At 52.4% G+C, this 26,861-nt stretch overlaps 2 protein-coding genes across 7 annotated transcripts in view; both read right to left on the bottom strand.

Annotated features, from left to right (window-relative positions):
* XXYLT1 (xyloside xylosyltransferase 1) overlaps positions 1–6,200 on the bottom strand; it is a 44,376-nt gene extending 38,176 nt beyond the window's left edge. The window contains exon 1 of the mRNA XM_051985509.1: positions 5,673–6,200. Coding sequence (XP_051841469.1) covers positions 5,673–6,200 — 528 coding nt within the window. The remainder of the gene's footprint in view (positions 1–5,672) is intronic.
* Positions 6,201–7,906: 1,706 nt separating this feature from the next.
* Positions 7,907–26,861, bottom strand: part of ACAP2 (ArfGAP with coiled-coil, ankyrin repeat and PH domains 2) — a 103,263-nt gene continuing 84,308 nt past the window's right edge. For 4 of the 6 annotated variants that reach the window (XM_051991590.1, XM_051991592.1, XM_051991591.1 and 1 more), the window contains 9 exons: positions 26,683–26,774; positions 21,372–21,571; positions 20,879–20,983; positions 20,386–20,478; positions 19,478–19,665; positions 18,810–18,919; positions 17,941–18,051; positions 16,060–16,121; positions 7,907–11,600 (listed from right to left, as the gene is read on the bottom strand). In XM_051991590.1, the coding sequence (XP_051847550.1) occupies positions 11,500–11,600; positions 16,060–16,121; positions 17,941–18,051; positions 18,810–18,919; positions 19,478–19,665; positions 20,386–20,478; positions 20,879–20,983; positions 21,372–21,571; positions 26,683–26,774 (1,062 nt within the window). In that variant the 3' untranslated portion in view covers positions 7,907–11,499. The remainder of the gene's footprint in view (positions 11,601–16,059; positions 16,122–17,940; positions 18,052–18,809; positions 18,920–19,477; positions 19,666–20,385; positions 20,479–20,878; positions 20,984–21,371; positions 21,572–26,682; positions 26,775–26,861) is intronic. The other 2 variants (XM_051991594.1, XM_051991595.1) reach the window with 2 other exon arrangements.

Here is a 26,861-nt window from a genome sequence, read left to right as displayed (position 1 = left end):
TTAATTCCTCCAGCAGAATTCTGCTATTCTGAGGTGAATCCTTTGGAAAACAAGGATTCACCGTGGAAACCCCTTACTTGCTAATGTTGTTTGGTTTGGGTTGGGCTTTTTTAGCTCCGATTTGGGTTTATTAGGTTCTCTTACAATGGGGCACCTTTATCTGACAGCCAGTCACCCGAGGAAGGAGGAGCAGTCGGGTCCCACTCGACATGATCCGGGCATCAGCAGCAGGGGGACCCCCCCTCTCTCGGTCTAATTCATCTTCCCAAGGCCCAGGAAATAAAACAAGCCACCACCTCCCCCCAGTCCAGATTCTCTACCAGCTCCTCCCATGAGCTCACTGTGCTCAGAGAACACGGGGTCACCAGGGACAGGCCCCTGAGTGGAAGGAAGGTCTCCACCTTCTGGTACAAGGCTCGGTCCAGCCGGAGGTGGGGGCCAGCCTGCTATGGCAAGAAACAGATGGTCCATCCCCCGCCTGAAGGTCTGGCCCTTTGGAGCCCAAGGTCACCTTCCCTCCTGTGATGGGACTTTATCCTCCTTACAAATACAAACTTTCTAGCTAAACAACCAAAATGGGGGCAGGGGAGGGGAGAGAGCCGAGTCCCAGGCTTTCCTCAGAGGGAGGACTTTGGCGTTCCCATCTCCTGGGAGCATCCCCTGGGCAGACACTAGGTGTGGCCTGGGAGTGTTTCAACTGAAAAAGGAATGATCCCCGGGGACCCAGCGGTCTGCTGGAGAGAGCGCTGGGCAAGAGCTGCTGGACAGAGCGCTGGGCAAGAGCTGCAGGACAGAGCGCTGGGCAAGAGCTGCAGGACAGAGCGCTGGGCAAGAGCTGCTGGAGAGAGCACTGGGCAAGAGCTGCAGGACAGAGCGCTGGGCAAGAGCTGCTGGACAGAGCGCTGGGCAAGAGCTGCTGGACAGAGCGCTGGGCAAGAGCTGGAGGACAGAGCGCTGGGCAAGAGCTGCAGGACAGAGCGCTGGGCAAGAGCTGCAGGAGAGAGAGCTGGGCAAGAGCTGCTGGACAGAGCACTGGGCAAGAGCTGCAGGACAGAGCGCTGGGCAAGAGCTGCTGGAGAGAGCGCTGGGCAAGAGCTGCTGGAGAGAGCGCTGGGCAAGAGCTGCAGGACAGAGCGCTGGGCAAGAGCTGCAGGACAGAGCGCTGGGCAAGAGCTGCAGGACAGAGCGCTGGGCAAGAGCTGCTGGAGAGAGCGCTGGGCAAGAGCTGCTGGACAGAGCGCTGGGCAAGAGCTGCTGGACAGAGCGCTGGGCAAGAGCTGCTGGACAGAGCGCTGGGCAAGAGCTGCTGGACAGAGCGCTGGGCAAGAGCTGGAGGACAGAGCGCTGGGCAAGAGCTGCAGGACAGAGCGCTGGGCAAGAGCTGCTGGAGAGAGAGCTGGGCAAGAGCTGCTGGACAGAGCACTGGGCAAGAGCTGCAGGACAGAGCGCTGGGCAAGAGCTGCTGGAGAGAGAGCTGGGCAAGAGCTGCTGGAGAGAGAGCTGGGCAAGAGCTGCTGGAGAGAGAGCTGGGCAAGAGCTGCTGGACAGAGCGCTGGGCAAGAGCTGCAGGACAGAGCGCTGGGCAAGAGCTGCTGGACAGAGCGCGGGGCAAGAGCTGCTGGAGAGAGCGCTGGGCAAGAGCTGCTGGACAGAGCGCTGGGCAAGAGCTGCTGGACAGAGCGCTGGGCAAGAGCTGGAGGACAGAGCGCTGGGCAAGAGCTGCAGGACAGAGCGCTGGGCAAGAGCTGCAGGAGAGAGAGCTGGGCAAGAGCTGCTGGACAGAGCACTGGGCAAGAGCTGCAGGACAGAGCGCTGGGCAAGAGCTGCTGGAGAGAGAGCTGGGCAAGAGCTGCTGGAGAGAGAGCTGGGCAAGAGCTGCTGGACAGAGCGCTGGGCAAGAGCTGCAGGAGAGAGCGCTGGGCAAGAGCTGCAGGACAGAGCGCTGGGCAAGAGCTGCTGGAGAGAGCGCTGGGCAAGAGCTGCTGGACAGAGCGCTGGGCAAGAGCTGCTGGACAGAGCGCGGGGCAAGAGCTGCTGGAGAGAGCGCTGGGCAAGAGCTGCTGGACAGAGCGCTGGGCAAGAGCTGCTGGACAGAGCGCTGGGCAAGAGCTGGAGGACAGAGCGCTGGGCAAGAGCTGCAGGACAGAGCGCTGGGCAAGAGCTGCAGGAGAGAGAGCTGGGCAAGAGCTGCTGGACAGAGCACTGGGCAAGAGCTGCAGGACAGAGCGCTGGGCAAGAGCTGCTGGAGAGAGAGCTGGGCAAGAGCTGCTGGAGAGAGCTGGGCAAGAGCTGCTGGACAGAGCGCTGGGCAAGAGCTGCAGGACAGAGCGCTGGGCAAGAGCTGCAGGACAGAGCGCTGGGCAAGAGCTGCTGGAGAGAGCGCTGGGCAAGAGCTGCTGGAGAGTGCTGGGCAAGAGCTGCAGGACAGAGCGCTGGGCAAGAGCTGCAGGACAGAGCGCTGGGCAAGAGCTGCTGGAGAGAGAGCTGGGCAAGAGCTGCTGGAGAGAGAGCTGGGCAAGAGCTGCTGGAGAGAGTGCTGGGCAAGAGCTGCAGGACAGAGCGCTGGGCAAGAGCTGCAGGACAGAGCGCTGGGCAAGAGCTGCAGGACAGAGCGCTGGGCAAGAGCTGCAGGACAGAGCGCTGGGCAAGAGCTGCTGGAGAGAGTGCTGGGCAAGAGCTGCTGGAGAGAGTGCTGGGCAAGAGCTGCTGGAGAGAGAGCTGGGCAAGAGCTGCTGGAGAGAGCGCTGGGCAAGAGCTGCTGGAGAGAGAGCTGGGCAAGAGCTGCTGGAGAGAGTGCTGGGCAAGAGCTGCAGGACAGAGCGCTGGGCAAGAGCTGCAGGACAGAGCGCTGGGCAAGAGCTGCTGGAGAGAGAGCTGGGCAAGAGCTGCTGGAGAGAGAGCTGGGCAAGAGCTGCAGACAGAGCGCTGGACAAGAGCTGCTGGACAGAGCGCTGGACAAGAGCTGCTGGACAGAGCGCTGGACAAGAGCTGCTGGACAGAGCGCTGGACAAGAGCTGCTGGACAGAGCGCTGGACAAGAGCTGCTGGACAGAGCGCTGGCAAGAGCTGCAGACAGAGCGCTGGGCAAGAGCTGCTGGAGAGAGTGCTGGGCAAGAGCTGCAGGACAGAGCGCTGGGCAAGAGCTGCAGGACAGAGTGCTGGGCAAGAGCTGCAGGACAGAGCGCTGGGCAAGAGCTGCTGGAGAGAGCGCTGGGCAAGAGCTGCTGGAGAGAGCGCTGGGCAAGAGCTGCTGGAGAGAGCGCTGGGCAAGAGCTGCAGGACAGAGCGCTGGGCAAGAGCTGCAGGACAGAGCGCTGGGCAAGAGCTGCAGGACAGAGCGCTGGGCAAGAGCTGCTGGAGAGAGTGCTGGGCAAGAGCTGCTGGAGAGAGTGCTGGGCAAGAGCTGCAGGACAGAGCGCTGGGCAAGAGCTGCAGGACAGAGTGCTGGGCAAGAGCTGCTGGACAGAGCGCTGGACAAGAGCTGCTGGACAGAGCGCTGGACAAGAGCTGCTGGACAGAGCGCTGGACAAGAGCTGCTGGACAGAGCGCTGGACAAGAGCTGCTGGACAGAGCGCTGGGCAAGAGCTGCTGGACAGAGTGCTGGGCAAGAGCTGCAGGACAGAGCGCTGGGCAAGAGCTGCATTCAAATCTGACCCTAGGCGCTGCCTAGCTGTGTGACCCTGAGCAAGATGTCTCCAGCTCCATTTCCTTCTGCAAAATGGGGGTAATAACAGCCCCTGCCTGGCTTGGGCAGGAACCAAAAGCGGAAGGTCTCGGTGCTCAGTCGGTTCCTGGCACCCGGCGGGCGTGTATCTCCGGCAGCTTTTACCATTATCGCTGTCATTCCTGTGCTGGGGACTGTCCGGTTAGGGAGGGTTTGATTAAGATCCTGTTTGGCCCAGAGGGCAGAAGTCAAGGGGCTGAGGAGTAAAGTGATGCTCACTAGTAACAGCTGCCATTGGTGTAACACCTTAAGGTCCAACAAATAAGAGCCCGTCTGGAAGTCAGGAACATCTTCCTACCAATCAGACCTCCCGGCTCGAGCAGCTTCCGAGGAGGAGGTCCCAAGGGGTCATTTGTGGAGGATTATGGGTCACACAAGCTGTGTGTGATGGCTTCCAGGTCCCTTCTCTCTCTGGGATTCTGGGCCGCTCCATTAGACTGTGGGCATCTCCAGAACACGGACACATGGGTTGGTTTGGTTATTGGTGGGGCTTTTTTTTTTGGGGGGGGGGCTTTCTTTATATCCAATTGACTTAGCAGGTACACAGTAGGTCCTTAATAAATGCTTACTGACTGACTAATCCCCAGGAAGCTCCCTTTAGCTGCTTTGTTGTCCCTACAATCTCCCCTAAGGGCTTGTGGGAGTTCAGGTCCCAATCACAAAAAGCCAGTGTGTTTGTGAAAGGCAGAATGGGAGCCAGTTCTGGGCAAACAGGGGTGGGCCAGAACTCTGAAGGGGGGGAGGGGGGAGGCCGGCTCCTTGCTCACGGCCCCCCAGGACAGAACCTGAGGGCCCCAGAAGCTCAAGAAATCCGGGAAGGACGTTCCCTCCAAGAGCCCGAGGCTGTGCCCATGGAAGCCGGGCCCTGGTGGGTCTGAGAGGCTGCGATTCCTCCTCGGCACCCCAGGAAACACAGTCCTGCCCTCAGGGGGCTCCCCGGCCACATCAGCGGCAGGGGGGGAAGGGGCCCGGGTGCGGAGGAATCCAGCCTCCTCCCGGCTCCCTCTGGCGGTTCCCTGGCTCTGGTCCTCGGGGGCCTAAAGGCCAGCGGAGGCAGCAACGGCCATTTGGCTGCCTATAAATGAAATGGGGGGGGGGGGGGCACCGCGGACTGGGCACCAAGGAGGCAGATTTCTGAGCAGCGGAAACCAAGGCAAACTCCTGGACAGCCGGGGAGGAGGGGAGAGGCTGGAGGGGGGGAGGCTGGGGAGGAGGGGAGAGGATGGGGAGGGGGGGAGAGGCTGGGGCCAGGAGCCCAAAGGAAAGGCTCTTTCCTATCCAGGGGGAGAAAGCCTGGTACGGGGAAGGCTGGGAGAGGGGATGGCAGTGGGGAGAGAGATCTGAGCCCGCGGACTGAGAGAAGGGGCCAGTGAGCTGCAGCCGCTACCCCCCCCCCATTTCCCCCTCCCCGCGGGCTGAGGAGAGGAGGGACTTCTTGTTCAAGCTCTAGAGCGACTCCATGGTCACAGAGGTCCCCGTCCCACGGACCCCTGCGGATGGCAGGCGAGCCATCGCACCGACTCTTCAGGAGATAGAAGTGACCTTCCGGGAGAAGATGCCCCTTTTCAGAAACCCCCGGCAGCCTGGACAGAGCGCCCGGCCCGGGCCCAAGGGGCGATCCCGACCCCCAGACCACTGGGGCGACCACGACACTGGCGATTCGGGCTGGGTTGGGAGAGTCTGGGGGCCGGCGGGACAGCCTGTGACCCTCAGGCCAAGGTGGGCTGGACCCTTCCACTCCCCCCAGCCCCCCACTGCCAGGCTCGGCCCGCAGGGGGCGGGGGCGCAGGGAGACGGCGGGCAGGGTCCGGGCTGAGCCCGCGCCCACCCGCGCCCACCCGCGCCCGCCCGCGCCCGCCCGCGCCCCCCCGTGTCCCCCCCCGCCCGCCCGCGCCCGCCCGCGCCCGCCCGCGCCCCCCCCGCGCCCCCCCGCGCCCGCCCGCGCTCACCTTGTACTTGAAGGGCACCCCGGGCAGCAGCTCCCGGAGCAGCTCCTTGGCGATCTCCTTGCTGGCCGCCTCGCTGACGAAGTGCACGTTGAGCACTTCCTGCCCGTCCAGCTTGGCCAGGCGCAGCAGCGAGCGCAGGGCCGTGCGTCCCTTGGCCTGCAGCGCGGGGCTGCGGTCGGCCTTGGTGAACATCATCAGCACGTGGTAGTCCAGCTGGCCGGCCCCCGCGGGGCCGCCGTCGGCCGGCTTGGCCTTGGGCTCGGGCGCCAAGGGGGCGTCGGAGGCGGGGGCCGGCCCGGGGCCGCCCGGGGCCCCTGCCCGGCTCTCCTTCAGCCTCCGCGTGGCGCTGGAGAAGGTCTCGCGGCCCGAGCCCACGTAATAGAAGGCGCACACGGCGAGCAGCCCCGCGAGCAGCAGCGCGCACTGGTGGGAGCGCAGCGAGCCCAGGCGGCCCAGGGCACACGGGGCCCCGCGGCGCCCCTTCCCCTCCGCGCCCGCCGGGCCGCCCCCGGCCCCGCCGCCGGCCATGCCGGCCCCCTCGGCCCGATCTGGCCCCGCTGGCGCCGCGGGAGCGCAAGAGGCCGCCGGGGGAGGGTCGCGGGATCCGGATGGGGCAGTGAAAGGTGGAGGGGGGGCACCCGCGGCAGTTCCGGGCCTTGGGGGCCCCAGCGCCCGCAGCCTGCGGGCCGAGCAGGCCGCCCAGAACTCGCCCTGCCCACCCGGGGCGGGGCCAGGCCAGTGAGCTCATCCTGGCCCGGGGGCGGGGCCGGGGCGGGGCTAGGGAGGGGCGAGAGGAAGCGGGACCCCGCCTCTCAGACCTCTCGGGCTGCCCCGGAGGGCGCCAGGATGGGGCGGGAGGGAGGGGGACCCTGATCACAAACCTTTAGGGCTCGGAAAGCGCCCCCTTTCCTCCCCTCCCCCCACCTGCGGCTGAGCTCATTCTGCTGGGGCGGGGGGAGGAGCTAGAAAGCAGTGGGAGGAAGAGGCCCCCGGGATCTCGAGCTGGGAGAGCGCCCCTTCCCCTCCCCCACCGGGACTGAGCGCACCCTGACACGGGGGAGGGGCATCCCGGATCTCAGCCCTGGGAGCTCCCTTCTCCCCCACCCGGATCTGAGTTCATCCGTCCCGCGAAGGGCGGGAGATCTAGAGCTGGGAAAGCCGCCCCTCCTCCCACCCCCGCCTGGGACTGAGCTGGGAGGGAAGGGACTGAGATGGGGGGGAGAGGGGAGGCGAGGGGGGACGATTTAGGATCCAAGAACTGGACTTGGAAGAGCCCCTCCCTCCCTAAAACTGAGCTCTTCCTGGCCGGGGCAGAGGGATGCAGAGGAAGGGGAGGGGGGAGGAGGGAAAGGAGCACCGAGGCTCAGCGATCTAGAACCCAGAATGACCTCTGGCTGAAGGATCCCAGATCCCCTCCCTCAGACCAGGGGCCGAACTCATCCTTAGGGGTCCGGGAGAAGGGGAGGAGGGCGAGGGCCTGGAGCTGGAGCGGGGAGGAATTGTGGGACCCACGATTGATCCGCATTGAGAGTCCTTCCCATCCAACGTGCCTTCTCACAGAAGTGGAAACTGAGGCCCAGCTGGAGGGGAGGGCAAGTCCCCCACTTAGAGGCCGAAGGGCCCCAGGCTCTTGACTCCCGACTTCAGCGCCCCCCTTCCCAAGGAGACTTCTGAAACGGGCTCCTAACAGAACTTCATTCCCCTAATGACAGCCACACCCCCACACCCCACCCCCTGCTTACTGTCCTCCCCGACCCTCCGGCTCCCTCCCTGGGAGAAGGGAAGATGGGGGAGGCGGGCACAGGAAGAGAAGGAGCTCGGCCTGGACCTCCAGCTGGGGATGTGCCTCAGCAGCCCAGGGATGACCCCTGACTCCGGGGGTGCAGCCAAAGACCGGAACAAAGGGGTGCAGGAGAGGGCCCGGGGCCAGAACTGGAGGCCGCGGCATGCAGGGTCCAGAAAGGACGCCTTACCAACTGGCCCTCACCGCAGCCCCCAGAAGTCCGCCACTGCCAGGGGCTTCCCGGGCCTCAGGGACAAACCCTCGCGTGGGGCCGGGAGGCTCCTGGCCGGGACTTTTCTTGGGCATTTCACCCTTGTACTTGTGCCCGGCGCCCAGCACAGAGCCTGGCACACGGGGGACTTGATAAATCCTTGGCCATTGCACGGCGGCCGCCCTTGCATTCCCAAGCAAGGCCTGGATGCGGAGGGTTTTTAACTGACCGATGCGTGAGTAGTTCAGCATACAAAGTCTTTATTCCAGTACACTATTTACACTTCTTACATCATGTACATTGTAGAGTAACAAGCATGTACGTTTACAATCGCATTTACAATGAGAACAAATAACCGCCTAGTCTGACACACCCAACTACAGACTGATGAAGGCCCCTGGAGTGAGGAGTGGGCCCGGAAGCTCCAAGGGAGGGCCGGCTGCTCCGGCCCTCAGAGCTCTGGGAAGCTCCTCACCGGTGGCCGCCTTTCCTACAAGCACGTGGCTTGACTAAGTTCTATTTCTTTTGGGGAAAAAATAGGATTAGATGGAACATAATATGGTAGGAAGCTAGAAAGATACAGGCAACACAAAAAATTCGTTTTTTGCAATTAGAAAAACTACTCACTATATACCTGAAAACAGCAAATTTATGTAAACAGAAAAGACAGTCTAAGAAAAATAAAATCGATTGTATAACTGATTCATCGAAATTCAATTTAAAATACATCAACAGGTTAATTCTGATGTGGTGAAAATGTTAAAATCTTCACATTTCTAAAAAGCCCAGACTGCCCCCAGAGGTGATCCTTCCCCGCCCGTCACGCGGTAACACCGAGGGCCGCGGGCCACCAGGAGATGAAACCATTTCAGATCAAAGTAGCGCAAGCTTCCTGGGAGAGGAGACTGGGCTCCTGCCTCCATTTTCTCCTGGTGAAGGGGTGCCGGGCACAGTGACACATCTTTCCAGCCTGTTTCCAAGGCGCGGAGCCTCGGGCACGTGGCCATTTTTGGAGTCGATATCCATATTGGAAAAAGGAATGATCACGAAACTTTAAAGATATTAATGAGTGCAGCCATTTGGGAACAATGCTGCTCTTCAAAACAGGGATTACATTCTGTTATAAATGAAAACATAAATAGTGGCAATCGTTTTTGGTTTATTATAATCATGTCCTTTTACAAAAAAAGTAAAAAACGTTGCTACATGTGTAGGATTACCTTTTACAATACTGCTTAACATATTACAGATCATTAAAGTGTTTAGGTAATGAAACAAAAGAAAACTTTAAAATTCACTCATGAGAAGCTCATCTCAGCACGTATGTACAACCTTCCGAAAGCACAGAAGATACTGAGACCAAAGGAAGCCCGAGACCGGTTAGTCACACACTGTAATGCAGTGGACTCAGAAATACCTGAATTTTGAAGCATTGTACCGAGAGTAATTAAAAAAAAAAAGAAAAGCTAGCGTTCATTAGCGTATACCTGTTGCTGCAATGAAGGCATTAAAAATACTGAACCAGCGGATAACCTAAACCAATTAGAGCTCTCAAAATTAATTTCATCTTCTGTGTTCTGTTCAGATTCAAGGCTCTTTTCTCACACGTTCAGATTTCTAAAATGCTAATGAGCCAGACAATCTGCGCCGTGATGGAGTTACAAGCAGCAGCACCAACAGGGAGTTGGATGGTCCCCATGTGCCCGCCCCCCAAGGCCGAGCAGGCATCTGTCCCCTGACCCACTCGATGTCACCATTTAGTAAGATTCAGGTGTATTACATACAGTAAAAAGCCATTATGGCATAGGGTTTGTACCACGGCTGGCTGGAAACGGGCCACAGCTCGGAAAGGAGCCGGCCTACTGTGTGTCCGGAAGCCGAGCCCAGAACGTCATTCTCTCTCCGGGAGCTCCCCAACGTTGCCACCGAGGCACCCTCCCGGCCACCCCAAGAGGTCAAGCAGCGGCAAGGTGGCAGCTTGTTGCCAAAACTTCGTCCCCAAAGAAGGCCTGCACTGAAGATGTTAGAAAGCAGCGGCTGCAGTCAGCGCTTCCCATTGATTCTAAGCGTGTAACCAAGCGAGGGCAGCCAGAAGCAGCTGCCTGCAGGGGAGCGAGAGGTGAGGGGCTCCCAGCACCAGAGGAAGCTACTTAGCACCGAGGGGCCAGAGCAGCAGAGGCTTAGGAGCCTTAGGGTGGGAACGGGGCCTGGCTCTGCAGGTCCACAGATGGGGCAGGGCTGGAGCACTGGGGAGAAATCAGAGCCTCCTTTAAAATGATTTTTAAAGAGAGCTCTGGTTTGGGCCCTTGCATTTATTTATGCAAATTATTACTTTCTTTTGCTTCAGAGCTCTAGGTTGCAATCAAGGTTTTTACTGAGAAGGTGGGTTTTTTTTTAAGGAAGTAATTCTAAAGGCAATATAAAAACATGCTTTCAAGTTCCCATTTTATCTTAGCCATCTTGCAGGGAAGCAACAGAACTTCAATTCTACTTTTAAAAAGACGTCTCACGTTTGTCCAAGACGTCAGTGTTTCCTGATCACTAGGTCAGCTGGAATAATTTATAGAATTTAAACAAATGAGATTACTCAAGTTTGTCTCTAACATGGTTTTACTTCATCAAACTACTCGATTTGACATTAAATCACTTGACAACTTAATTATGCCTTATTTAAAAACCCAGTGTTGGAAATCATGAGCTCCTCAAACAACATAACATTTCTCCACTTATGCAAAAATGAAGTCAACTTTCCAAAGCTCTCCTTGGAGACCGTGTCAGCATTCCAATTTTATTCCTTAGTGACATGATTCATGGGAAATGGACAATTAAACACAAAGGGTGGCTACAATCACAGAGGAAGCGTCGAGAGCGGACGGGATGATGTTGGGACATCAGACATGAAAAAAGAGCCTTGTGCTAAAAAAGTCAAGAGCTACTTCTCTGATGCTCTGGAACGAAAAGAACTACGATCAATATGGTTTGCGAACAGAAAACGTGCGTCTCACAGCTAAGGCAGAGCCGGGGCAGGGCCGGCCCCTGGCCAGTGGGGCTGAAAGGGTTCCTTCCCTGTGAGGTCAGAGCCAAGAAGGGAGGAAGGTAAGCCCTCGATTGGGGAAGAGCAAACCTCTAAAAACTTCCTTGTCCATCAGCTACTTTGAAAGGGACATCTTAATTAGGGCTTAATTTGGAAACTGTTCAAGTCATTTTTGGAGAAGAATTCTATTACATCCCTAAATCGAGCAAGGGACCGGGAAGCTGAACCGTCAAATTAGCCTCCCGAGCGCTACGTTCTGCGGCTGTGGGAGCTCAAACACCTCTCCTCTCTGGGCCACGAAGACGGGAGCCACGCCTGGGATCGGGCCCCGGGACGACCACACAGGGGAGGAGGCGTTTGTCCCACCGGGCCACAGAGCCAGCCTTGGCCCGAGCTCCACCAGCTGTGTGGACGTGGTTAGTGGAATGTGTTAAGCATAAGTCACGGAAAGAGGGAGCTGTCCCCCCTTAAAAAAGGAGGGCTTTGAAAAGCATCCCCGAACTACATCTGCACCCACAGGTCCCTCACCCAGCTGATCTGGCTTCAGCCCCTAAAGCGGACTGCACCCATCCCCAACAGGCCCCAAACAGGGTCTCCCCCCCAGGCTGCAGAGGCACCGAGACAAGAATTCACAAAAATGTTTCCCCGTGGAACTGGCAAGGAATGTACCTTCTCCTGTCACTCGTTCAATATCTAGAAAACCTGAATGTGCAGCATGAAAGCAGGAGGAAAATGGGCATTTGCAGCTGGGTGAAGAAGAGGGGACCAGATTTAATTTGTTTCCCGTCTTTAAAAAAATTCAGAATTTCTGTGAATCTTGTTGGAAACGGTTTAGTTTTTCTGGATTATTGGAGGCCATTTGGGAAAAGTCACGGAAAATGTCTTGGTAAGTTTCATCACCTGCATAAAAATAAAAGGAGGACACTCGTCAGACACGTGTGACACATTTGCAAAACGTACATGAAATCTGATGTCTCTTAATTAGGACTCTGTACAACTGGAAGTTCGTGCTTTTACTGAGTCAAAATCACGAAGCAATTTTAGAGACAAGAAACGAGTTCCAAGTCAACAACAGAAAAGGAAACAGTAAAGCAGTACCTGGAAGAGGTGCCTCAGCGCAGCCAGAGGAGAAAGGGCAGAGTTAGAGAGGGCAAAGAGCAGAGAGGAGTTGAAGGGGCAAGCAGGGACAACCTTGGGAAACCTTCTCTAGCCTTCTAAGGAAAGGATCCTCAGAGTCAGCACCCCGAAAAGCACAAGCGACTGCCGTCCTGGGGAATGGGCCTTGGGATCCCAGGCTGGACCTCACCTCCCATGGGCCTCCTCATGCCCCTGACAGATGTGTCCAGCTCCAAAGGCAGCCAGAGTGAGCATGGGAAGGGGGGGGGGTCCACGTTCCTCTTCCCAGGCTTCTCCCTTCTTTGGAAGGCACTCTTACAAAGTCTCTCAGAATGACATCTGGCTAGAGCATCCTTTGAGATACACTTAATCCCCCCTACCCCCAGAGAGAGGACGTAGCTGGAAGGGTGGGGGAACATATACAGGAGCTTGGGGCTGAGCCCTGGAGCCAAAGTGGAGGTGAGCAGGCCGTCTGAATGACATGGCCCTTCCAGAGCCGGCCGGCTGCCCATCTCCACCCTCGGCCCACAGCAAAGCCCCGCTGTCCGAGAAGCTCCACGCGGGCAGGACAAGGAACGAGGCCGGGCTTCTCGGCCCCCCAAATGGGGGGAAGCGGTCAAACATCTCCTACTTATCTGAACTGCGTACGTTTGATCGAAGAGACGGGAGAAGTTTTTAAAGTCTCCCTCCGCACACATCCCCACGCTAAAATAAATCTCCAAACTACGGAAGTCAGTCGGCTGACGACTGAGTTACTGACGATTGAGATTCTTCCTGAGTTGAACCCCCAATAATCTGATGCCACGTCTAAGTGAGAATGAAGGAACTGCCACGGTCGGAGGGGGCCAACATCGAGCCCAGGTAACGAAGGGACCAGCAGGATCCATATTCAAGTGTTTGAACAGAGGGGCAGCCCACCTCCCCACCAGGAACACCACCCTCATGCTGGCCCCTCTCCCCCTTACACACACGGACACACACACCCCAGCCAAGCCTTTCAGGAGGTCTCGGGAAGCCTGGAGGAGATAAAAACAAACAAGACGAAGGAGGCAACCCAAGAGGAATTCATTCTAGAAAAGAGAAGTTGAACAAAGTTTCTCTTAACTGCTACAGGAAAATACTTATTGTAAACAGTGCAAAACAGCGTGAATCCCCATTGTTTAAACCGGAGTCTGGCATTGGAGCTTCCAGAAAGTGTGTTTAAAGTGCAGGTCAGTTTAATACAAAAATACTCTAGCACAAGCTTCACTCTTCAACACCAAAGGGAATGGAAAAGGCACACGGGAGACATTCGGGAAGGAGCATCCCGAGGACAGAAGACGCGCTTCCAGCTCCCGGCCAGGCCCACCGGCTAGAAGCGGCCCCTTGGGGAGGACCACTGCCCAGGGCAAGATTACGCTCAACCACATGTGCTAGTGCCGAGAGGCGACCAAGCAAGACGAGGCTTCCCACTCGCCCCCACACACACGGAACACACAGAAGCCTACTTTAACAAGAAACGGACACCAGAACCCTATTTTCCCTCGTCCACCTTCTCTCCAACAGGAAGGGCCAGAAATGAAGTGTCGGGAAGAAACGGGATGACGACACACACACAAAGGGGCGGTAACAGTCAGGCTTGAACGTTACTCCTTACAGCAAATCGGCATTTAATTATCCAAAAGCCAGGCTGGCTTTCTTCTCCTGCTGGATCACTCCTTCCGGAAGGACCCACTGCAATGCTTCCGGGAAAGATCCCCGGTTCAGGTCCCGCTGGAATCTCTCTCTCCCTTTAAATGGGAGCTCCCTTTGGGGGGTTTCTGAACACTCGGGATCCTCAGCCCCTCCTGAGCTTCCACTCGACTCTCCCCAAGATTTCTGACCACGGCTCCCACACTGGCTAGTCAGCATCTGGGGAAGTTTCTCCTTCAGAGACAGACGGATCCATGGTCGCCTTGGCATGATGCCCCAAGGGACTGCAGGGACGGGGGCAGACCTGTCTACGGCTGTCCCCCGGAGATGGGCTGAGCGCAGGAATCCCCTTGGGATACATCAACTCTTTAGGCAAACCAGAGCAAGCTGGCACCACTCCTCTTGGAGCAAGGCCTCCAAGGCAGGGCTTCCCAGAATTTTGGAAAGAGATCAGAGGGATTCGCTTTGCAAGACCTGAATCCCTTTTCACTTCCCCCTCAAAGCGAGCAGGAAGCCTTGGCCCTGCAAACCCAAAGGAAGGTCTCACGGGCAAAATTAGAAAGCTGACTTCACCTGCCAGGCCGAGGTGAGAAATGAAGGTTACCTGATGAGCCAGCCCCCAAGACCCTTCCTCCGCGACCTCCCCGAGGCCAAATAGCAGAGAGAAAGCGCTGGCCCTCCCAGGAGGGAAAGGTGACCTGAGGATGGGCCCCAGCTCACTTTTAGTCTGCCCATATCACTATCACGAGAGAAACTTATTCTTAAAATTATCCAAATGTAAAATTTGAAAGACAGACACTTATTAAGAAAGTATTTCCCATTTCCAGTTGAGCAGACCGGCATGATCACTTTTTCTCTGCTTTGAATCCCCAGAAAGGTCCAAGGAAACCTCTGAGAGGGTCCTACAGTGGTAGACTTTGGGAGGGATGCCAGGAAGGCCCCCCCAATTCCTAACTTCCTGCTCCCCACCCCCCAAAATCACAGCAACGGCTTTCAGCAAACACAGCAGGAAAAGGGCCAGCCGACCCAGAGGTGGGCAAGTCGAGAATGTCAGGGAAATTCTGAAAACCTGAATGTTGCCCATCCTGTAAATGCCAGCTTTGATATACAGATCTATGTATAGACATGCACGCACGCGCACACACACACACACACACGCACGCACGCACACACACACAGTCGATTTTAAAGTGCTTAAATACAGAGGCCTCAAAAATGGCCCACTAAACATAAAATAATTTAAATATCTGATATAAAATTCCCCCTTAATATTCAAGTGTAGACCGATGGGCGACATTCAGAACCACAGCCCAAGAGCTGCAGAGTCTGGGCCGTTGTCTCAGGTGGAGGACAAAGCCAGAGCTGTTCATTCCCTGGAGGTTTCGGCCTCCACCTAGACCGACCGACTGAGAAGAGGGCGGCCTTCGGCTTTGCTTTCAGTCTAAATTCATTAGAGCAGCATCTGATTAACACCTAGGGGAGTGCCTTTTGTCCTCAAAGACCAGAGACACCTTGAGACTAGAAAGATGGAGGCCAGCAAAGGGAGGAGGCCTCCTTCTGTGAGCTCGAGAAAGTCTCTGGGTACTCCTGAGCCCAAAACGCCTCCCAGAACTTCCTGGGTCCCCGTGTCACACAAAGGTCTGAACCTGAGAATCTCCCCAAGGTGGACAGGAATGAGAATTTAACTGAATCACTAAGACTGAAAAGATGGAACGGCACGAGAGGCCCCCCGCTGACCGCCCTCGTCGTGGAGAACAGCAAGTGCAGACGGCCGACAGGCCGGGGGCGCCCCCAGTTCTGCACGCTGATGCCTCTGGGGGCTACTCATTCTTGAGAACGGACGATGTCAGCAACTCGAGGTTTTGTTCAACTAAACCAGATGGGGCATGACATTTTAAACAGCTTCCATCAGTTCTTGGGCGTTGTGGAGACTCCAGAGCCTGAAGCACAGCTAAGCCTCCCCCTGGAATAGTCTTCCGTCCATAAACTAGCTACTGAATCCCACTCTGGCCTGGACTTGACAGTTTTATTTCAAGGTCTCCCAAATTAAGTGATTTTTTTCTGACATAAAAACTTTTCTCTTTTTGTATTCCCCAAATTGACCTTTCCCCATGTATCAAAAAGACTAGGATTTCTTTGGCCAAGGAAGGACTCTGTTACCAGGACTATGGAGTCCCTCAGTTTCCCCCACCTGAAAAACCTGGCTCCTCCAGGGAAAACTCTGTGAGTGTGTCTAGTAGGCCTGGCCCCCTGCCCACTCACTGGAATAGTTAAGGATGGAAGAAGGACAGACAGCAGAGAATCAAAGTCCACGGCGGGCAGGAGGGAGCCACCTTCGGGCCCGTCAGGTGGGGAGGTGTCTAAAGGCCTGCCAAGGAGCCCTGGGGAAACCACTGAATACTGTACACGTATCAGCCAAGAAAGTCACAACTTACAAGTCAAGTTAAAAAACACGATTGTACCAAGAGGACATATTCTGCTAAGAATTAGGGATCTTCTAACTGTAAACTGATAAACTCCTGAATGCATTTCTTATACTGCATCTCCGTGTGATTATTAGGAGAATATTGACCTGGCTGTCCGTAAAGGCCTTCCGACTCCCGCATCTCTTCGTTCATCCGGGCCAAACGCAACCTGGAGTTAAAAGACACACAAGACCGAGTGAGAGAAAGCAGAGCGGCCACGGGTAGCTTTACACCCTCCCGGCCACTTGGAAGGTCACGCAGCCACCCTGAGCCAAACTTGTGGAGAGAAGGCTCCCACACGGCGGCCTTCATCTTCCTCTGGGCCCAGTCTTCCGGGAAGGGCGGCAGCTCCTCACAGACCAATCTCACCCTTGGAATGTCTGACCTGCTCGGGCCCAACTTCCTGGGGAGTCACCGTCTGGTGCCAGACTTTGTGGGGACCCCTAATCAGCTCCGAGCTCCCTCTGTCCGCCAGCCTCAGCCTCCCCGCAGCCGAGGTTAAAAGCACACAAAATCATGGCCAGCCGGCCCTCTGCTTTTAAGATTTTAAAAAGTCTATCAAGAACGTCATGATTTTGTCATATTTGTTCCGATAGGCTGAGAAGGAAGACCACTGATCTCTGGAGTTTTCAGTCAAGGGCTTTTTTTCTGAGCGCCTCCAGTGCCAGCTGGCTTAAAAGGAAAGGCTCTTGGGACTCAGCACTCTTCCCTCCCCATGGCTCTCTAATGCACATGAAGGGAGGCTGCCTTTATTCCTATAGAGGTTAAGAAAGGAGGCCCAGGAGGCGGCCCAGATGTGCTTGGTCCACTCAGAAAAATGTGCAATTTAAAAGAAGGGGTTCTTATGATCTATAAGCAGTTGTTCAAAATAGCAGACACAACGCATGTCCAAGAAATGGCCCGAAGAGGATCATGGGGCTTCAATGGGACCACTACCCCAGAGGCTTTCCCATCATGGCTACAGATCCCAGCTGATCTCCTCTGACATATGGGGGGGGGAGGGGCGCACCTCCCCAACTCCTTGTGAATAGCCCCAAATCCCAGAAAAGCCATCAAAGAAATATGGGACCAGAGAAGAGGAGGCAGGAACGGAGCAAGAGTACTGGGCATCCCTGGTACCAAGGGGGAGACCTGGAGTCTGGTGCAGAGTGCGGTAGGGGGCTTCTTGGACAAATATGAGGTGAGGGAGGGGGTGGCAAAGGGTTCCACAAGAGACAAAAGGGTGGAAAGGCTCTACACGTCACTGCAGGCCGTTCACCCTCTCCCCTCAGGGCCCACGGGGCCGACACTGGTTGTCCATCCCTCAATTCTGTCTGCTTTGTCACACTTGACAAATCTGCCATTTCTACCTCTCAATGAACTTCACGGCAGCAACAACCGAGCTTCCAGCAAAAGATGGCAAAGGTAAAAAGTGGAGGAATTCATGTCTCTAAGCTGGGGAGCCCAAAGACAAGGGGGAGGAAAACAGGGGGAAACAGAAGTCAGCTTCCAGCTGTCAGTGAGACCAAGTTGCGTCCCTAGACCGCTGGACAGAGGTGGCAAGGGCTCGATCCCCGGAACAAAGATGCTCCACGGATCCATTAACAAAAGGCCTGAGGGAGTGTCAGAGGAGCAGAGGCCTCCTTTCCAGAGCCCAAGAAATGAAATAACCAGTTCACTGGCATCATCATCCGCCGTAATCAAATGACGACCGAGGGAGGATCTCACCAAGGACTTATTTAATGTGAATTTCCCCATCGTACGCCTCTCGATAACCTGCTCTAGAAAAACAGCCAAGCCTGGCTCAGGGGTCTCCCTCCATCTGTCTCTTCAGCGCTTCTGGGAGAGGCTGATGCCAGAGCCGTGAGCCGGCCAGGCCCCACCCCCAGGAGCCGGGGCCTCTGCCAGGCCAGACCCTGAGAAGGGGCAGGAGGGGGGCCCGGGCTCTCTCTCACGGCTCCTGCAGCCTCCATCTCTACCCACCCCTCGGCGTGACCCAGCAGACTCACAGGGTCACAATGTCGGCATTCGCGGCTTCCACGGCAATGCTCAGCGGGTCATTCCCTTCCTCGTCGCTGGCGTGCTGGTTGGCCCCTCGCTTCAGGAACAAGCACACTTGCCTGTGTAAGAGAAGGGGCCCCACAAGCCCAGAAGGAATAGATGCGGAGAGCTCCGTTTACCCCAAGAGCAGCTTTTCAATAGAGAGCCTCTCCTCCCTCAATGGAGAAGGACGGAGTGCCCGGGTACAAGACCAGAGGGGCAGGTAAAGGGATACAAATGACAATTCATCCTCTGATCCAAGCATTTCACGCCACCTTTTCTAACTGGCAAAGGCGGGCACGTGTGGGGAGGCCTGAAAAGACCATGTGACCAAGCCAGCCACCGGGGGCTCACAGGCTGGGCCGTCTTTGGACAAGGGTCCCCCATGATGGAAACCACCTGAATCTTCACCGGGGAGGGGGGAAGCATGTGGCTGAGACAACAAATACAGGCACAGGGCCCCTCCCAGGACACCTAAGAGGCTTCCACTCGCAGCAGTCATGGTGGAGGACAACAAGAGCCCAGCAATCACCGCTTCTGCTCATTTTCTCTCTCCAGGCCTGGGCCTGGTGTCCTTCTCCCCCTCCCCCCACCTCTGGCTACCATCAGGACTTGGCCCAAACCCTCCCTTCTGCCTAAGGCCTTTGGTGATCCCCCCAACCTCTACAGCCTTCCGCCCTGTGGTGAGCTTCCTTCCACTCCCATAGAATATGAGGCAGGGGTAGAGGCCCCCTAGGACAGTGCTTGACACAATCCTCACTACCTGGATGGCCTCAATGTTTACACAGGGACCGAGAAGGGGCCCAAAGCCCCAGGGCCCCCCAGTCACTGCTCTTACCCCGTGTGCCCCAGGACGGTGGCGTGGTGCAGAGGGCCTTGCCCTTTGGCGTCCTTTTGGTTCACGTTAGCACCATTCTGCAGGAGGAACTCGCAGGTCACCAGGGAGCCCTAGGAAAGAACGGGCAGCCGAATGAATGGCAAGGGCCTGAGACCTGACAGAGCCTCTGGCCCCGGGGAGGAGCAGCCAGGGAACAGCCCCTCCTGCCCTTCCCCCTCAGTGACCCCGTCAAGGAGACGGCTTTCTTTAAGTCTTCGCTAATGAATGCCTGACCTGTGAGCACATGAAGTTCGGCAACAGAAAAGTTCCATTAAGCAGGAACACAACCCAGAATGCCCATTTTCAATCCTGAGCCACTTCTCTGCTGCTTCCAGAGGTGCACCAGGTGTAGCAGTTGGGTCACTCCACTTGGGAGTTAGAGCTTGGGTTCAAATCCTGCCCCGGGCTATCTACTTAACATCTGCCTGCCTCAGCTTCTTCTTGGGCACAATCAGGGAGCCGGCCTCCAAGGTCCCCTCCGGTTCTAAATCTAGCATGACAACAAAAGTCACCCTGGAACTGTTCCCCAGATAGATGCGCCAGGTCGCCTCTCTGAAGCCGCCCCGCCTCCCTCCTTCTCCCCTCCCCCCTTCCCCCGCCCCGCCGGTGCACACGCGTGGCTTCCCTACCCCTAAGACGGCCTGGATGAGGGGGGTGGATCTGTTCTCGTCAGGATTCGCCCAGTTGACGTCTGCTCCGTGGGCCAACGCCTCGGCCATGTCGGGAAGTTTTTTTTCATAGGAAGCCCGGTACAGCTGGAGTCCTGGATGAAGATGCTTAAATTCAAGAAACACCGAAGAATCTCGTCTTTCTCCCTCTGGAAAGAAAACATATCCGTGAGCCACGATCTGTGGTGCAGAAGCACTCACGGGGGCCTGGGAGGCAACTCTGCTTGGACCAGAGCACACCAATCAATACTTGCCTTGGGCTGCAAGGGCCAACTGCACCTGCAGGACTGCTTAAAGGGCCTCCCAGAGGCGAACTCCAAGGCCCATGGATTTAGGGGAATGGTGAGCCTTAGTCAGATCCCCCAATGGGCCTCTGGTCTTCCAGACAGAAATGACGGGCGATGGCTGACAACCTGGGAACACGGTCACCATCCAGTGGATGGTTAGATGCTCCAGGAGACAACTAGGAAAGGACCAGCTTCTGCTGAGACAACAGTTTCTGCTGGGAAACCAACCGGAAGGTCTTGAATACTGGCACCAAGTAAACATCAGAGGAAAAAAAGCCAGTCGGGAAGACTACCGTGTCCTGGAAGAGTATCCAAGGGACACAAGGCAAAGGGAAGAAAGGAGGAAGAACTCTAAATCCGGCATTCTCCAGCTGCTAGTGGGGGCTTTAGCACTGACTCTGGGGTCTTGCTAGCAAATGGAGCCCCAAGGAGAAAAGGCAGGGACCTTCCTGACCCAGTGGGAAGCTCCTCCGATCGGCCCTTGGCTCTACTCGGTGACTCTTTCAAAAACAAGCGAGTGCCATTTTCAGACATACGTTTGGGCAAAGCCAAGTTAAATACAATGTAATCGAAAAAACCCACCTGGCTCATATAAGCTATTAGCTGAAACCACTGAAGATAGACCTTCTCGGGCCTCATCAGCACACTGCTGGATTCCACTGTCATTGCTTTTGACTGTTTGAAAGAAAAGGTAAACAAGAAATAAGTCTCTGTCAGGGAGGGATTGGGTGTCACAGACAGCATGCTCAAGCTTGGGGCCTCCAATTCATCCAGAATTCGACCACCACCGATGAATTTGCAAACAATGAGATACATTTACCAGACTTCACAATTTTTAAGCACTTAGCTTATCCAGATCTGCGGATCACCAGAGTCTCAAACCGGCCTATACATCGAGAGCTTTTAAAGAGTCTGATCCCAGCAAAATGTCAGGATAAGCAAAATGCTGATTTTCTGACATGGTTCTGAGTGATGCTCTGAGACAAATGGGTTCACAGGTAAAAAAAAATGGTCCCACCACACAATGACCACTAGCATAGACTCAGAAGGCTCCGCCAGAGAGAGGAGTACTTACTACTACGTAGTTTTGAAGAGGTATCAAAGTAGGAGAAGAGTGAATCTAGCTCATCAGGACAGAACAGAGATTCCCGCCTGGCCTCGTCGCTATTTACAGCCACCGCTGGGTACATGCAAGTTATCAAAGCACAGAGCAGGCAATAAGGAGGGAAAAGGGCAGGAAAGAGTGTTATTGGGGCAGATTTAGAGCACAAAGGAAGTCAGGTAATTAAGAAGTTGTTGGCGTGGGGTTAGATTCGGGGGAGACGATGAACCACATGCCCTTTTGGTCAGCCTAGCTAAAGGTGACGGCTTGATTTTGGGGATGGGCCCAACATCTGATCGTGAATTAGAGCCGTACCTCAAAGGGCATGAAGAATGACAACTAGCAAAGAAATCTACCATTTCCTGTAAAGACTGAAAAGGAAGTAATTGGGTTACCTGCCATAAGCTAACAACTCATAAACTTAGCTCATTAAAACAAAGACCATCTGTGTGACACATTTACTTACCAAAAGGATCAACACCTAAACTTTTGCCTGATGTTCCAACTTGGTCCTCTAGGCCCGGTTTGGAGGTGATGAGCCCCTTCTCCTCCCGACCGTGGCACAGAGCTTTCTTCCCTTCCTCTGGAGGTAATGAAGAGGCAGAATCCTTATCCACGAACTTCCTCTCCACATACTTTGCTTTGATATATGCTTCCTTCTCCTGCCTGATACATAAAAACAGAAGATGTGTGAGACGACTCCCTAGTGACTATTGGTCCAAATCAAAAAGAGACCATTAAACACTTTGTCATTTTCTGAACATCACGAGATTCTCTAGCACGGAGAGCGTGGGATGTTCCCCTTTCCCCCATCCCTGCTTTATCCCACAGCTGACTCAAACTGTCCTGAAGGTTTTAAGCCCAACCGTCCATATCACCAAGTGGGGCAAGGCATTCAAGTCTTCAGCACCGGAGACAGCTCCCTCAGCTGGAAGGTACACCTCAGTGGATGAAGATACCGTTTTGGGCCTTCAGTAGACAAGGACATCAGAGAGCCAGGTCAGGATAAAAGATACCTAGATCTAGTCATGCAAGTGTCTTCTCTACTCAATAACATCCAGGGATTTCCTACTGCCCCAGAAGCTTTATGAAATGATGGTCTGGCCACACCCCAAGAACTCCCATTGTTTCTTTACTGAAAATACTTCCCAACTGGTGGGCACTTAGGAAGTAGGCCATTAAGAACATCAAGCCAGGCTCCAGTTGGTAAACAGAGAACACAGCAAAGCAGCAAAGTCCCTCCCTGTCCTCAGGAGTGCGAGGAAGTCAGTGTTTTTCTTCATTCTGGCAAACACCAGCTTCCCATCCAATTTGGTTTCCTAAGTCCATGACACTCATGGCCCCTCTCGGATGTACTTCAGAAGGTGCTGCTGTATCTAAATCAATGAGATCTATGTATCTTAGAGCTTCAACCTTCCCTTTCCCTAGGTTCCTTGCTAAATCTTCTGGACTTTAGCCCACTTCAATTGGCATTGCAATTATAATAAACTTGGCCCTTGACTTGGATATGGGTTCAAGCACGCAAATTCTTTTGAGACACCTCGTGACACTGGTTTGTGACCCCCAATCTTTTGGGGTCCCTTCCCAACCTCTAAATATGTACACATCTCTTTCCTATAGTTGTGAAAGGTACGCGATCTGTTTCTCTTCTAATGTTTTAATAGCATAATTGATGACATCAAAGAAAGAATGAATCATTGGTAGAATTGATGCCTAAGCATTGTACACAGCAATAACAAGATTATACAACGATCAACTCTGATGGATGTGGCTCTCTTCAACAATGAGATGATTCAAACCCAGTTCCAATTGTTCAGTAAAGAAGAGAATCAGTTACACCCAGAGAGAGAACTGTGGGAAATGAGTGTGGATTACAACATAGCATTTCCACTCTTTCTGTTATTGTTTGCTTGCATTTTTGTTTTCCTTCTCAGGTTTTTTCTCTTTCTTTCTAGATCCAATTTTCCTTATACAGCAAGATAACTGTATGAATATGTATATATATGTTGGATTTAACATATTTAACATGTATTGGATTACCTGCCATCAAGGGGAAGTAGAGGAAAAGTTGGAATAGAAGGTTTTGCAAGGGTCAGTGTTGAAAAATTACCCATGCACGTGTTTTGTAAATTAAAAAAAAATTTTTGATTCCTAAGGAAGGGAACTGAAAGTTTAGCCTCATGGTCCCATGCGCTATGGAGATAGACATCTCTCCTTCCTATATGTGGCCCCACCTTGCTGTGTCCAGCCAGAAAATCCAAATTCTATCATATCCAAGATTAAATTTCCCCTATAAATCTGTCCTTGGCCCAGCCAATCTTTGCTGAATCCCTTCTGGGGTCACAGGCCACCAGAGAACTCTTCCTCATGGTGTCTTTCCCTTCATCCCTTCCCCATGTCATGTGGTGTTTCTTCTCTATGCCTTATGGTATCTTTCTCCTTCTTAGAGCTAACTCTTTTGCTAAATCCCTTTTAGAATTTAACTGCCAACATAAGGACATGCCCCAAGCTCTCGGGGTGCTCCCTTTCTCTGTTTAATTTTAAGTTCCACAAGGGAATTTGTCTTTTCCATCACTAATGATTAAAAACCCCTTTCCTTGCTAACTACAAGCTCTCCCAACAGCTTTCCTGTTGTCTACTGTATTTTTTATTTACCTTTCTCCTAAATAAACATATCTTTTGCCAAAGAGAAATGGTCAATGTTAATTCTTCACATGAACCACAACATTTGATGCCTACCTAGAATTGCTCCCCTAAATCACATTATTCAGTGCCTACAACTACATCATAATTTTAAAATTTTAAGGGTACTCTCAGAATGTACTGTGGAGTATGGTAGAAACCCAGGGAAGTCTAATTTTAACTACAATGCTTTTCCATTTTCCCAGCACTTTTTAGCACGTTAAGTACTTTGTCCCCTAGAATACTTTGTCTTTTCCACTTAATCAAACACTAGGTTATACAGCTCTATTGTTTCTAGATCTCTTTTGTCTATTCAATTTCAATGATCTTTCTATTCTTTAACAACAACAACAAAAAAAGCATATTCAGCTCATTATTCTCTTTTTCTATTTCAATAGCATATGATTTCCACCATCCAGACCACCATCCACAGCCCCACCAGCAGCCATCTCCCTCCACCAACCTGAGGACTGCTTTAGGGGGATCTCAGAAATTCTGATACATTGTTCATCATATATCATTTTATTCGTTTTCTACTGTTTGTTCTTTGACCCATTCAAAGTCTCCATTTGGGTCTGTGGTGGTCTGAACCAAGTTCTATTTTTATTGCATTATGATCTGTAAAGAATATATAACTATTTCTGGTTTCTTTACATCAATAATATTTCTGTACCCTACACAGTCATTTTGTATAAAAATTCCTCATGATGCAGAGAAATAAAGAATATATGGAATATTCTTTTGCTGCCTCATTTGGAAGATACCATTAAGTCTTTTTATTCATTTATCCAGATGTTTGTTCCATTCCTATTTTCCCTCTTGTTTATCTTTCCATTAGACTTATCTAGAACTGATAGAAGAATACTGAAGTTTCCTCTCACTATGGTGTTATTTCCCAAGTTTTGAAGCTTAGATAATATTTCCCTTAAGAATTTGGATGCTGAGGCCTTGGGAGAATATGAGATTATTACTAATAGTGGTTTCTCATCTATGGTTCCTCTCAGCAAAATATAGTTTCACTACTCATCCCTTTTTATTTTTTGAATGTTTATTTTTGCTTTGTCTGATAGAAGGATGACAACTCCTGCTTTTTCAGATTCATCTGGTAGATAGTTTTATTTTGTGTGCACTTAGTTTTATTTTGTGTGTCGTTTTTTAATGTTTTTTGTAAGCCACAGATTAGATTTTAGGGTTTTGTTTATTATCTAGTCTGTCACTTCTTTCTGTTTTTCTGGATTACTTAATCCATTCACATTGAGAGCTATAAGAGTTAGGTTCATATTTTCCTCCATGTCTCTAAAACTAGGGTGTTTTCCCCCAAGTTATCTTTTCTCCCCTCTTCTGATTATAAGTGATGTGAACGCTAAACCAGCTCATTCTGTTCCCTTTGTCAGGAAATGCTAGAGGTCAGTTTTCCCAAAATGTCTTTTTAAGCATATAAAACTGTGAAGCTGTAGCTCTCTTCATCAGCTCATTCAACCTCCATGGTTAGAAACTCTAATCCCTCTATCCGTCTCCCAGAGACCATCTGGCTCTACCTATCTTTAGATAAGTCTGGGATCTGGTCAGTCACACTTGTCTCCTCCTTGATCCCTCTCTGGCCTCTCCCACTCTTCCCACACTCCCTGAAAGGTTCCCAAACTTCCGTTAACCGAGTTGCTTAATTACCTATGATTCTGCCTTGCTAGTCATGTTTGGTTAAGCCCATGATCTACATCAGGTAATAAAGGGCAAATCTTTGTAACCTGTGGTAAATGTCTATGTTATGATGGTTTCATGTCATTAACTGAACCACTGTGCTCTCTCAAATCTACTTCATCTAATCACATCAGAAGCACAGTACTGGGTTCCTTTAGTTCCTCTACTTTAGCCACCCATAGGCTCTCTTCAGTTCTGGTTCTCTTTCAAAAAAGTTTTGCAAACTCTTCTTTATAAGTGAAAGCCTCCAGGAAAGGTCACCGAGGGCAGCACTCAGATCTTTAGTGCTCTTCCTAATACTTTATTCCATTCTCTCCTCCTTTTTCTAAAGGATGTACAACAGTCTTGTGTTACTGCAATGTCCTTCTCTTTGAAGGTCTTTCTCCAGATAGAGTACAGAAGTAGCTTCTTAACTGAATGGTACCATTTAACCAACTTCTAGGAGTTTATAACTTTTTTTGGAGGCAATGTGCGAACTCTTTCAACTGGAATATCATTCATATTTAGAAGTTCTGGGCTGGTCTCTTCATTTATTTCCTTCAAAATAATAATAAGGTATACTATCCCATCTGGTTGTAAGGAGAGAATGAAGATTCTTAGATTGTTTCTTTTCCACTTGTGCATATTTCCTTTAATAGTTCTAGGTTTTCCTTCACTTTTGTGGATTTGCACTTTGTTTCTTTGCAGTAGTTGGCCAATATAGATTCCAATTTTTCCATTCTGCTTGTCACTTTTGCTGAGCTGAACATAAATTCTGCTCTCCTAATTCTCATTTCTCTGCTGAATCTCTCAGGAAAAATGGATTTTCAGTATTTTTGTAAATTCTGCTTGTATTGTCCAATTCCAATAAACTTGTTTGGAGACCCCGAAAGAGGGGACTGAATGTGGATGATAATATAGTACATTCACCTTTTTTGTTGTTATTGCTTGATTTTTCTCATTTTTTTTCCTTTTTGATCTGATTTTTTTCTGGTGCAATATGATAAATGTGGCTATATATAAGAATCACACATGTTTAACATATATTGGATTGCTTGCTGTCTAGGAGAAGGGGGAGGGGAAAGGAGGGAGAAAAATCTGTAACACAAGATTTTGCAAGGGTAAATGTTGAAAACCACTTTTAAACAAACATCTAATTTTTTTAAACAAAAATCTATTATTATAAAAATAATAATGATCTGTATTTCTGTCTATGCCCCTTATTTCCTAAATTAGAATGAAAGTTCTCTGAGAACTATTTCACTTTTGTATTTTACTTCAGGGCACAGAACAATCACTTAATTAAATGCTCACTGAATAACTGATTCCAAGAAAACTCTTTCAAAAAATCAAAATAAAAAAATCACATTTAATTCCTGCATTTAGAAGAGGTATTATAGAATAAACTAAATTAGTACCTTTGTCCAGGCTGTGGTTTCTTTATTCCCATTTTCTCAATTTTGGCTTCATAAACTCGATTCATAACATCATTTCCCAACTCACACATAAGCTGAATGGCAAGAAAACAACAGAGAGGTAATATAGTCTTTAAAGCACAGTATTAATGCTCAAAACACATGCAGCAAGTGTTACATGG

This window comes from Antechinus flavipes, chromosome 3 (genome assembly GCF_016432865.1).
Source record: "Antechinus flavipes isolate AdamAnt ecotype Samford, QLD, Australia chromosome 3, AdamAnt_v2, whole genome shotgun sequence".
Classification (NCBI taxonomy): Eukaryota; Metazoa; Chordata; class Mammalia; order Dasyuromorphia; family Dasyuridae; genus Antechinus; species Antechinus flavipes.
This window is presented reverse-complemented; position numbering and strand designations above follow the sequence as displayed.